This window comes from Eublepharis macularius, chromosome 8 (assembly GCF_028583425.1).
Source record: "Eublepharis macularius isolate TG4126 chromosome 8, MPM_Emac_v1.0, whole genome shotgun sequence".
In the NCBI taxonomy this organism is placed as follows: domain Eukaryota; kingdom Metazoa; phylum Chordata; class Lepidosauria; order Squamata; family Eublepharidae; genus Eublepharis; species Eublepharis macularius.
Genome location: NC_072797.1, coordinates 59948988 through 59961506, shown reverse-complemented (window position 1 = coordinate 59961506; position 12519 = coordinate 59948988). Strand labels below are relative to the sequence as shown.

Below are 12519 nucleotides of genomic sequence, written 5' to 3'. Positions count from 1 at the left end.
CCCTTTCCTGTTAAAAGAGTAATCAATCAAGTAACTGTAGAAGTCATTCTACCAAAAAACCTGCGCCACGTCCACCCGTCGTTCCATGTAAGTCTATTGAAGAAAGCCCCTGCACCAGACCAATGGCATCCTACACCAACCACTCCCCTCCCAACAATGATCAATGATCAAGTTCACTACGAAGTGGAAGAAATATTGGACTCTAAGATTCGATGTCAGAAGTTGTTTTATTTAATTCGCTGGAAGGACTTTGAGGAAGGGTATCGTGAGTGGGTGGAGTCTGTCCATGTAAAAGCCCCCAGGCTCTTTAAGCAGTTCCATCAAGCATACCCTAACAAACCGGGGGGAGAGTGATCTTAAGGGTGGCAGAATGTCAGAGCCTGTTTAACCTGGGTAACGCCATGTTTAACTCTGTAGTGTTTAGTCTTTCTTTTCCTCCAGGCCCCAACACCTGCACGGAGCCGAGTCCATGGGAAACTCTCTTATCTGTCTGCTCGACCTTGGCCAGCTCAACATGCCTCTGAGAAGCTTTGCTGTGCGAATTTGGGGGGAGGCTGGGCTTGGGAGTGTGAAATGTAACCACTTTCGCTTCATGAGTCATTCTTGTCAATACTTTGGTTGGCCAGGATCGCTATCCTGGAATATGTATACTTGGAGATGAATGCTGTCTTTCACAATAAACCTTTTGAAATCAAAAAGACCTTGTCTTCTTGCAGAGGGGAGTGAAACAGACTATCAACTCTGGAGTAGCATAGTCTGACAAAAAGAACATCAGGGTGGTTATACAACCTGTTAAAATTGCATTAAGGTTCTTCCAGAGCTCATGAGAAAACATGTGTATCACTAAGGTATAATGTGCTCATATTCCCATTACAGTAGGGCAGGGGAAAATGGTTCCAACCCATGTTAGGAATAATTTGGATTCAAGCTTATTTTCCTGAAAATTTACCACATAAACTCAGGAAAGAATCCTGACCTAACTTGATACTAGGTTTAATACTTATCCTTGTTACGCTGTTAGGTTGCTGGAATGCATAAAGGTCAAAATGTTGCCTGTGGGGAAATGAAAGTTTGCAATATTTTAATAATATCGCAATTATATTTAACTTGAATTGATGTGGCAATTATTTCTATTACTAATGATTTATTTAACAACTTAAAGGTGGGAGGGTTTGGAGTTTCTGGTCCTCACAACAATCTTAGCTGTTAGCTCCTCATCCTTATTTTAAAGATGGGAAATTAGAGACTGAGATATTGTTACTTGCCCCAAGATCATGCAATAAGGTCATAGCAAAGATAATAGCTAGCTTCAGTTCTCCCAAGTCCACTTCAGTTGATTTGTAAAACTGGGCAACTGGCTTTACTTATCTATCTGGAATAGCATACATTTCTCAGGAAATGGGATTAGGAAAGCCAATCTATTGGCTTTAGGTTAACTCAGAGAAGGTATTGGAGTAGATTCAGTAAAGAAGAATCTAACCTCTCTCTGTATAAGAAAAATTCACAATAAAAAAAAGACTACAGATCTTTTCAATAGGGAAGATGGAGCACTGCTACAATAACCTCAATATCAAAATACAGTATTTGAGCTATGATTCAGAGACACACTTGCCCGAATTCCTGGTAAAATTCTTTTAAAACTTCATAAGCATAAGCACAATTTCAACAGGAAAGAAGAGACTTTAAGAATGAATAGAGCATGGTTTCCCATCCTGAAAAACACCAGGCTAACAAAATACTCTACACCCTACAATAGCCCTGCAGAGATTAGCATATCAAGCACCAATCCATATGCAAAAGAACCTCCTCAGGATACAGTGATGCCTCCCTCCATTAGCATTCCACACCCTGGGGAACTCTTACAGGATGACTCAGCCCAAACCCACCTTCCCGAGTAGATATAAATTACCTGCCAACATCTTTTCCACACTGTGACACTGAGAGATCTCTGTCTTTTGGTGCTACACCTCTGAAGATGCCAGTCACAGCTGCTGGCGAAACGTCAGGAACTACAATGCCAAGACCACGGCTATACAGCCTGGAAAATCCACAACAATCATCTTTTAAAACTGCTTCCCACTTTTCAACATAGACAGCATCCACACTTAAAGAGGATGTTTGGGGGAAGCAGTTTAAAAAGGTGTGTGAACCTTCAGAAATGTATTAAAAAATTTGTAGGTACACAGATGTTGGGGTTGCACATATTCCAACAGATCCTATGCTTATAGTGTGTCCAGGAACTACATTCAGTTACTCTGTGTTCTCAAGTAGCCTGCTACATTTACTTGTTGGGACATGCAGCTTTTATCTCTTCATGCATTATTAAAATATTGCTACTATTTTGTGCAGTGCCTGAAGCACTCATAATTTGTTTGACTCTTCCTTGCTGTATGATAGGGAAGCAATCAACCAGAAAGAATGAAGAGAGTTCCTAAGGCCAATAACTAAGCACATTTACAGCTGTTAAAGAACATTACACCCAATTAAAAACTCTGCATTGGTTTTATGATTATCTGCATATGTTTAGACAAGACTGAAAAGGAAAAAGGGGGAAATAATAGGTTAAACCTATTAATTTGATAATGAATTTTCCCCTACTACTCTAGTATCTTCTTCTTACTAGCAACATGCATTTTCAAGCAGGTATCATATTCAAAATCTTGTTCAATAACTTAAACCTCAGAGCAATGTTCCATGGAAAAAAACAGGAGGAAGAAGTTCTTATTTACATTCCCCATGCTTGATGCAATTATATAGACTGTCCCTACTCTATTCGTTGGATCTTTCCAAATTGAGATTGTCAAAGTTGTGATAAAATTATCAATTTACTGTATATTGCAATATTGCCTCATATTACAAAATCATTTTATAAATGGAAAATTATGTTCAATTTATCATCTGTGCATCTCACTGTAGTTGAATTAGCTGTAGCAGTGCACATGGCATCTGGCATGTCTTTGGAGGTTACGAATTTGTTTGTATACAGTAACAGCTAAATAGGTTCACAATGAGAATGCCAAACAATTCTTGTTTGTGAGCAGTTACTCCAGAAACGTTTCCCAAAGAAATCTATATTAGAAGCAACAAAGCATATAACGGCAAATATCTTCAATAAAGTAGTGATGATGTCATCAGGACCACAGTTTTGGAAACCATGCTTAAGTGTGTGGGGGGCTACTTTCGAACCAAACATGTCAGCAACTTCTCCCATTGATGTGTTCAGGATATCTATATGTGACTATAGTGACCCATCTCGTAAGAGTGATTTATTTGAGGAAAATCTGAGCAGCTGTTTAAGTAGTATATACAGGCAGCAGTTTATAGTCTGAACAACTAAGCAGAGAATAATGATGCTTTTCAGGGTTTCCTCGGTCTCCTTTTCTCTCTTGCATCCATTCATCTTTAATCATTTGTATTCTGTCTGACTACACATCTGCTACATTGTAGAGAAGCTGTCTTCTTATGAATTTCAGAATTTCAAATTTACAAAGAAAGCTTCTAGCCCACAATTACTGAGAGTATGAAAACAACTTTTCAATATTAGTCTGTGTCTGTTAAAATTGTTTTAGTTGAGGTCACTCTGGGAGTTCTGTGTCCAAAACACTGTCCTGCTTTCCTCTGTGGATACTAGTCCTTTTTCCCCTGAATTTCATCCACTAATTCCTCTCTTTCCTCTATGTCTTCAGACATTACCAAAGCATTCTGAAACCAAAGATCGGCTTAAAGACAGCAATTAAGTGTATCAGAGTAGGTCCACTGTAAAGTAGTGGCAAGTGTCAGATGAGGCCCTAAATTCAAATTCCTGCTAATCTGTGAAGCTTATTAGGGCCAGTCACAGACAGTCTAACCTACTTTATAAGGTTATTGTGAAGATTAAATGGAAAAAGGTGCATGATGATGGTGGTGGGGGGCAACCTTGAGCTCCTTAGAAGAAGAAGAATATGTAATATGTATGTATTGCATAATGTATTCTGCCACCCCCTTTGCAATTTTGGGTGGCAACAATACTAACATCACCTTTTAAGAAGTTTAGGAATAGAAATGTTTGTGCCCATGTGCAACATGCTCCTAACCATATTAACATCAATCAGAACTCAAAGAAAAACCAAACTAAGCCCTCGATACTTTGAGAGGTTCATTCATCTTCAGAGACCAGAGAGACTCATCTGAATAATGGACTTCATATATTTGTATCACAGCTGACAGTTGCTCCACACAAGTTTCTGATGTGGCAAATGGAAAGAGTCTTATGCTAAATGAACTGTCAATCTAATTTCATTAATTTTCAATCTATATTTCTCAACTACACAGAGTAGGGCTTGTAAACTGGCACTGAAGGAAGGTGAGGGGAGAATAAAATATAGTCAGTAGATTTATGGTAGGCACAACTATCCATGTATTCTATACTGATTTTGCAACCAACATAAATTCATATATAAAATCTAACATAATCCAGAATAATCCTTGAAATTTACTTAGAAAAACTCAAAACCTTCTAAGACATCTATTGCAATCTAGCATGGTAAGTCTTTGAGGGGAAAAAAAACATTTTCAGAAAATGGTGGACCATGGTAATTATATAACCACTGGCCAGAAGTATATGACTTTTAAGAACGACTATATGAGAACTAAGGACTGAACTATATGCCTATGCATCATACTTTTGTGACAGTGGCAGACCCTGCTGTTTAACCCTAGTTCTGCCCCTGAAGAAAACAGGGGTGGAGGAAGGACCGATTTTTAGAATAAGCAACACATGTGGGTGAGTGCTATCCTGCATCTTCCCTATCACCCCTTCCAACAGCCATATAACTTTTCACCCAGCCAGGTCCCAGTATCAGAAGTCAGCCTGTCTAGGAACCATCACATGATAATAGAAACTACAGAAAGAATAGCAAGGGGGGCGGGAGGAGATATGATCTAGCACTCTGTGTTCCAAATGTATATAAACAAGCAGGCACCCACAAGAACTGCAGGGGACAGGAATCCCGTCCTCTCCTTCTCACTCTCCAGCTACTCACTTGCTGGTTCCTGCTCTTCCCCTGCTCACTCATCTGCATTGCTGCCATCTCCATGATTCATGAGGTGGGACATGGCAGTGGTGCCCAGCTGCCTGCAGTACTTTTGGTTCACATAAGTGGTGAGGGAGTCAGCAGCATGGGAAGATGGGGGGAAAGCAGTTCTCCCTTCTTCTCTGTCCACCTGCCAAGAGAGTTGCTGCTGCCTCAGCCCCCTGGCTCTTTCTCTCTTTCCCCATTTTTCCTGCAGCGCTGCTGCCTCCCTCAAACAATGGCAACAGCTCCTTCACCTCCTCCAGCTGGCAGGTGCAGCCAGCCTTCCATCTCCTGCAAGGAGAGTAGATGAAGCCGGCTGACAGAGGTGTGTTCTCTGTGCAAATACGGATAACATTCTTACATTTTTTTGAAGTTTTCAGATTTTTCTGCAAACCTAGGGGATCCCCCAAATTTGCAGTTTTTTTGTTATCATGGCTCCAATACGCACATTTAAGTGTCTGGAGCTGAAGCCATATACTGATGGTTTCTTACAGTGAGTTAAACTAGTTGGAGTGATTGTTTAGTGCCATTTACTTGTTTAAATCTCAGAGATTTTGAAATCTCACATTCCTTCCCATGCATTTTCAAACATCCCTTCCCTTCCCACCCCCAAATAATAAAAACAGATCCTGTTATACATCCTGAATTTTAACTGTAGAATCAAGAAATGCAGATACATACAAAAATGCCTGCATAAGTGAGCTCTGAAGGTATCATTAAGAAATAAGACATTCCAGCCAAAATATCTAATGACATAGTATTTACATTACTCTTTGTCCTGAAAACGGGCCTGACCCAATGTGTCCAATACAAGACAACTTTCCTGCATTTCCCATTCTTTAGGACCAACATGACAATTCTACCTGCTTGCAATTTATAATAACCTTTATGAAGTTAGTCTTCAGTTGGGATGGGGAAGATTGATTTACAGCTTAATACAAGTTAGGTTATGCCAGAAACACAGCCCTTCTACAAATATATGCTCCAAATTAGGAACTGTGTTCCAAATTCCACATTTCTTTCTTTTCTATTACTGTTCATTCAACCCAGTAGTCTCAAACAGCCACTAAGAGTTTATGTTTAGACAGTTAATGGGAAACTACCCACATAATGATAGGGTTTATGCAGTTGTTTTGGAATGTTTCTGTATTTCTGACAGCGAAAAATCTAGCAACCCTATATGTAACCCATCCAATTTCATTGCTCAGTAGCCTGGAAGTTTCAGCAGCTGGAGAAACAGAATCCTTACTAATTAGGGGGGAAATCAGCTCCTAAATTTTAAAAATCCAGGACAGCTTAAAAGTATGTGGTCAATGGAGTCAATACGATTAAGGTCTCAACAATTACATGTTTCCTCTCATTATGGAATACCAGTGTATTTGGGTTCAAGGTGGGTTGTGCATCTGAAACAGTTAAAGACTATATGATCTAACCAACATTTGGTAACACAAGGTGGAGATAACAGCAATGAAGGAAAGAACAGACACAGCATTTCAAAGTACTTCTTGGCATAGAATGTTTGCTTACTTTCTATCCCATACATGATCACCTCTGTGGAAAATAACCAAGTTACTGTTAGGATCCAAGGCCAGCCCAGAAACCTGGCCCACTTTGAGGTTTATTCCAGGCCAGTCAGTAACTTCTTCTATAGTTAAGTCTGAAAAATAAAATGTAGATAAATTTGTATACACATTTTATGTTAGCAGATAATCATGCAATTAATTACGGGTTGCTTGGGAAAGCATTGCTGTGTTTTTGAAGTAGAGATGGGCATGAAATGGGAAAAAACTGAACCCTGAGTTTCGTGGTTCGTCGTGTTCCACGAAACACGAACTTTCACGAAATTGTCCCGTTTCACAAAACGATTCATTAGGTTCGTGATTCGTCAGATCCTGCGGCCCTACAATGGCTCCCTTCATACCCAGAGATGCCAAATTCACAGGGAGACTTCAGCAGGTTCTCCTCCAGCCACCCTCCAAGTAGCTCTCTTCAGGCTCTCTTTGCTGACTTTTCCCTCCTGTCGTCCTGGCTTGCTTTCTGCCGTTGCTGGAAGAAAAGTCAAGCGGAGTGGATCTGCTTGGGTTTTCCTCTCTTCAGGTTCTCTTTGCTGACTTTTCCTTCCCATCCTCTTGCTGCTCTGACATGCCCTCCCCCCGCCTGCAAGTTCTCGAAGGAAAAGCCAAGCAGAGCGGATCCGCTCAGGGGAGCTTGGGAGCGGTGTGTGTGTGTGTGTAGGGGGAGGCATGTCAGAGCAGCAGTAGGACGGGAAGTAGAGAGTCAGAGAAGGGTTCCTGAAGCTGGCAAGCAGTGAGCAGTGGCAGAAGGAGTTGCTGAGGCTGCCACTGTTGCTGCTATTCCACCATCCCGTTCTTAAAAACGGAGAAGGGAAACAGAGAGGGGAAGGAGACTCCAACTACAGTTCCCAGGTAAACTTGCGCAGACCTGCATTGCTCAGCTCTCAGGTTGGCAGGAAGAACTGCCTATCAAGGTTATGTGAGCTAAGATTGGGGTTTCCATGGCAACAAAAGGTCTGCAGACATTCCGGGCCTATGTTGCCTAGGGAATTGACGGATCGGTGCCAGCCTGTCTGGCATCACGACACATTCATGAATAGAATGAATCAGCCCCAAAAGTTGTGGATTTCGTGAAAAATACAGCCCCACGAATCGAGCTTTCATGAAACACAAACCAGCCCAATTCGTTATGAAATTTTATTCATATTTCAATTCATGCCCATGTCTATTCTTAAGGCAATATTAAAGATATATGCTTGCTAAGAAAAAACATCTATTTTATTTTTTCCAAAGAGTAAACCTGTATCTCTATAAGCAGCAGATGATTTCAGGACCATGAAAGAAAAGGTATCATTTCATTTGAAACTTTGAAAACACATAGTGGTCCCAACATAGAGAGCTTTGATGAAAGGTCTAACATACTATAATAGATTCAGAAGCAGCATTTCTGACTTTCAAAATGCTGGGGATAATCTTAAATTAATTTTATGTCCTATATAGCCAAATTCCAAACATTACTCAGAAACAAGGTCAGCAGGATGCAGTTCCAGGACTGCATAGGGCTGGCAATTGACTAATAATACGTTACTTCAAACGTGCAGTAAGATTTTAATGTAAAAATTCCTATAGTGTTTCATAATGACAAGTGGGCACCCAAGAGAAAGATTCCCTCACTGCCCTCTGACTCCCACCTGCAGTCACCTTTCTACATCCTTTCTTCCCACTTTCTCCTCCCTCCCTCTTTTTCCTTCTCCACCCTACGTCTCCCCCCTTTTCTCCAATACTAGGCCACCTAGGTCTCCCACTGCCTCCTCTTTTCTCAGTCTGCGCTTCCCACCACTGCCTCTATTGTAACTATATAGGACCAAATATACTTTAGTTTACTACAAAGGCTGTTTTCTATTTTCAACTTCTTTCCCCCTTCCTCTCAGATGGCAAAAAGTAAGATACATGAGATACATGTGCCAAGGTGGCAGAGCTAGCAGCAGTTTGAAGCTCTCTCTCTTTCTTTAGTACTAGGTATCCAGAGATGATTTTCTATCGAGTTGAGTAGTACTAGGTATATTCAAAATTTTGCTTGTAGAAAACTATCGAGATTCCATAACTGTGCCAAATCAGTGTATCTAATTCTCAGCATGGTCAAATCAGTGGACATTTAAACCCAGAAACTGGAGCCATGATCAAACAAGACAACTCTTTTTATAAACATGAGAAAAGCCCGAGGTTTGAAGGAAAAAAATGAAACCTAAAAAAATGCTTTGAGGGTTTGAAACACGCCCCCCTCCCAACATAGAAGCAGTACCTATAGCTTTAAGAAACTCAGTGGCCACAGTGGGGGATGTAACAACAACAACAACAATTTATATACCTCCCTTCAGGACAACTTAATGCCCACTCAGAGCAGTTTACAAAGTATGTTATTATTATCCCCACAACAAAACACCCTGTGAGGTGGGTGGGCTGAGAGAGCTCCAGAGAGCCGTGACTAGCCCAAGGTCACCCAGCTGGCTTCAAATGGAGGAGTGGGGAATCAAACCCATCTCTCCAGATTAGCGTCCCGCACTCTTAACCACTACACCAAACTGGCTCTCAACCACAACAGTATTGTCAGATTTCAACCCTTGCTTTCAGTCTCAGTCAGCATGCAAATAGACTCAGAAAGTTGCCGCTGGGGGAGGGAGAGTCACACAAAGCAAGCCTCCCCAGAATTACAACCTGGAACCAAAAGTGGAAACCCATAAGCCGGGGGAAAGGAATAATTAATTTACAATAGTTAACAATATAAATTTATATTATATTTAAAGTGTACAAGTGCTCAATGAGTTTAATTAATTACCTTTAGGTGTTGTTGGACTTCTTTAATGTGACTGCCCGGCCATTGCATACAATTCAGTGGACTACAGCGTCGAGATATTTTTGTATGGGGACATTGCCTTATTTATTGTGCAAGATATTATTTATTGTGATTAATACTATTTATTGTGACTAAACCCATTGAGCGCTTGTACACTTTAAATATAATATAAATTTATATTGTTAACTATTGTAAATTAATTGTTCCTTTCCCCCAGCTAGGGGAGGGAGTGCTCCTGCTTTTCTCCCAAGCTCCCGTCCATGCAAAACCAGTGCCGAGAGGAAATAAAGTTTTCTCCTTTCTGCCACAGAGCAGAAGAAATGGGGAAATGTCTACCCTCTGTACTGTTTTTGCTCAAGGGAGAAAGGCAGGAGCTTTTCCTTTCCCTTTCGGAGCCTATTTGCATGCTTTTTTAAAAAAAAGCCAATCCCTGAGGTGATGTGTGTCTGCGCAGAGCATGGGGTTGGCTCCGTGGAGAACTCCATGGAGAACTTGTAAAAGAGGTAATTTGTAGAGTGACTGTCAGTAAAAGGGAGAGGGAGGGGACAGGGCCCTTTCCAGGGATGTTTTGGCTTTTGAGGGAGGACTCACTGGGGCCAGGCCTGGCATCAACCACTGGGAGACTTGATACCATACAACTTTCATGACAAAGAACAGAGTGATGTAGTGTTTAGAGATTCAAACTAGGATTTCGGAGACCCAGGTTCAAATAACCACTATGCCACAGAAAGGTGCCACAGAAATTATCTACACTGGCTAACAAATATATTTGGAAGTTCAAATCATGGTTAGCACCAACCGTAATTTGGAGTTACATCTGAATCAAACCATAACTGGAGCAGATTTGAACAAGTAAGTAACATGAGAGAGCAGTTTACTCATGCGAGAATGCAAGTTTTCAGACTAGAAGAGATGCAATCACATTACCTACCCACCCACCCCAACACATGAAGCTGCCTTCAAAAATGAGTTAGCCCATCGGCCTATTAAGGTCAGTCTTGTTTACTCTATCTGACAGGAGCTCCCCAAGGTCTCAGGCACAGACTCTCAAGTCATCTATTACCTGATCCTTTTAATGGTGGCACCAGGGACTGCCCCCAGGATCTTCTGTACACGCAGAGCAGATGGCCCCATTCCCCATGCAAGTAGCATGAGCAACTGTTTGTGAAGTTGTTAGCTTCAACAAGATAGGCACAAGCTTTGTTTCCATAAAACACCTTCAGAGACAAACTCGCACACTTAAAAAAACCACTGAGATAAATGAAAGTACAACATGCAAGATATAATGCACATAAAATATTTTTAGTACTTGAGAAGAAATTCAGCTGAAAAAATACAGAGGGCCTAAATGTCTTCCTATGAAAACAAGCTGCTGAAACGAACAGATAAAAAATTGAATGAACAGTACTCCATTATTTCTCAGTTAGCCAAACTTAACCAATTTCTTCACTTCAAATTCTGATTAAAATGCCACAGTAAACTACCATTACTAGCCTTTTTGCAACCAGTAGTTGAATGTTTAGAAATGGTAAAAGACAATTATTTATATGATCAAGTCATTTTTAAACAAAGATTAGAGCTGATAGTTATATACATAAAAGACATACTGACCATTCATCAGAGTTCAGAATGATAACAGAAGCATTGCTTTAGCCACAGCTGACTCAAATGGAACAAAAGGATTTTTTCATCAGCACATCTTGTATAAGAAGAATGTATGTATTTTTTTTTAAACCTACTAACTGATATTCCCTTCTGACTCTGCTGATGTGAAATACAGTTTATATTATGGCTATTGCAACAGAGAAACAACCCCAACCCACCTCCTGTGCGTTCTTTTCCCCAGTTCCCTCCACCATGTTTTGATTGCTGTAAAGCAAGATGCCTGTTCTCTGGTGGCCTCAAGGTGGATTCTAATCTGTGGAATTTGTGAATTCTGTCTCTGACAAGAATTGCATTGGCCCTTTCATCGTTACTGGACACCTCCTTGGTATCAGGCCAGCCAAGATCCTTCTTCTGGACTACATTAGCAATCTCAGCTACGAGATCTGATTCTGCCTTTTCTGTAGGGTTATACTTGTGCACATGAACAACATCTTCCCTTTCTCCTAGCAGCTTGGAAATGAGTGAATAGAAATCACCTGTGTAGAAAAAAGACAGAAAGAAAACAGGTAAGAGAAAGAAAGGCAAGAGAAGTCAGGCAGATTGCAAAGTTTTGTAGTGAACCTAACAAAGAATAGAAAGTTATTCCTAGTGGCTGACTTCACTCAAAATCCTTATCTATTCACCCATTTTAGTTTCTTTTTTTTCCCAAAAAAGAAAATTCTCAGCTTGGATTTTAAACCTCTACAACTTCCTTAATTTATACAACACTTACTTTGGCAGGACAACATAACAAAACAAGTATGAAAGAATGTCCATGAGAACAAAGCCATAACGGCTTAGAGAACAATTACAATTTTTTCACTGGAAAATTGGTGCACTTACCTATATGGCCTTTCCTCCCAGCCATGGCACGAATTCCAAAGTATGAGGGTAATGTCCCCTCTATTCAAAGGAAGCAGAACCTCAAAGTAAAGCCAATACTGAAGAAAGCTTATTCACTTTTTCAGCAAAGGCCACACAACTCATAACACATGCCTCTGTCAATATGCCATTTAAAAGCTCAACTGGAATTAATAGCTTTTTTTGTATTCCTCTAAATTCTGTGGCACTGTGGTGTATACCCCTGCTTATTTTTAAAATATATTTCTATCTTGCGCTTATACTTAAAATATATTTCTAGCTTTAGTTCTCAGACAAAATGGCCCACAAAGTGGTTGAAGTTCAGGAAAGATACCAGAGAATGGAAAAACTGTTTACTAGTTTGAACGTTTTTCTTCTACTAGACATGCTTGATGGTACTCCATCCCTCTCTGAAGTCTGGGTCTCCTTGGTTAAGTTTTATTCCGTTCCTCACCTTCTGGCACTAGTACGTACATTATCTATCTGACTGTAAGCATCACACCTAGTTAACAACATTTTTATACAGTGCAGATATCTAGCTTGTCTGTGCTGGGCAACTGTGCAATGATAATTGGAAGGAGGATGTACTGCC

At 40.5% G+C, this 12519-nt stretch overlaps 1 protein-coding gene across 4 annotated transcripts in view; it reads right to left on the bottom strand.

The window, feature by feature from the left end:
* Positions 1–12519, bottom strand: part of PAM (peptidylglycine alpha-amidating monooxygenase) — a 269957-nt gene that overhangs the window by 47272 nt on the left and 210166 nt on the right. For 3 of the 4 annotated variants that reach the window (XM_054986265.1, XM_054986264.1, XM_054986267.1), the window contains 2 exons: positions 11246–11563; positions 6582–6711 (listed from right to left, as the gene is read on the bottom strand). In XM_054986265.1, the coding sequence (XP_054842240.1) occupies positions 6582–6711; positions 11246–11563 (448 nt within the window). The remainder of the gene's footprint in view (positions 1–6581; positions 6712–11245; positions 11564–12519) is intronic. The other variant, XM_054986268.1, reaches the window with a different exon arrangement.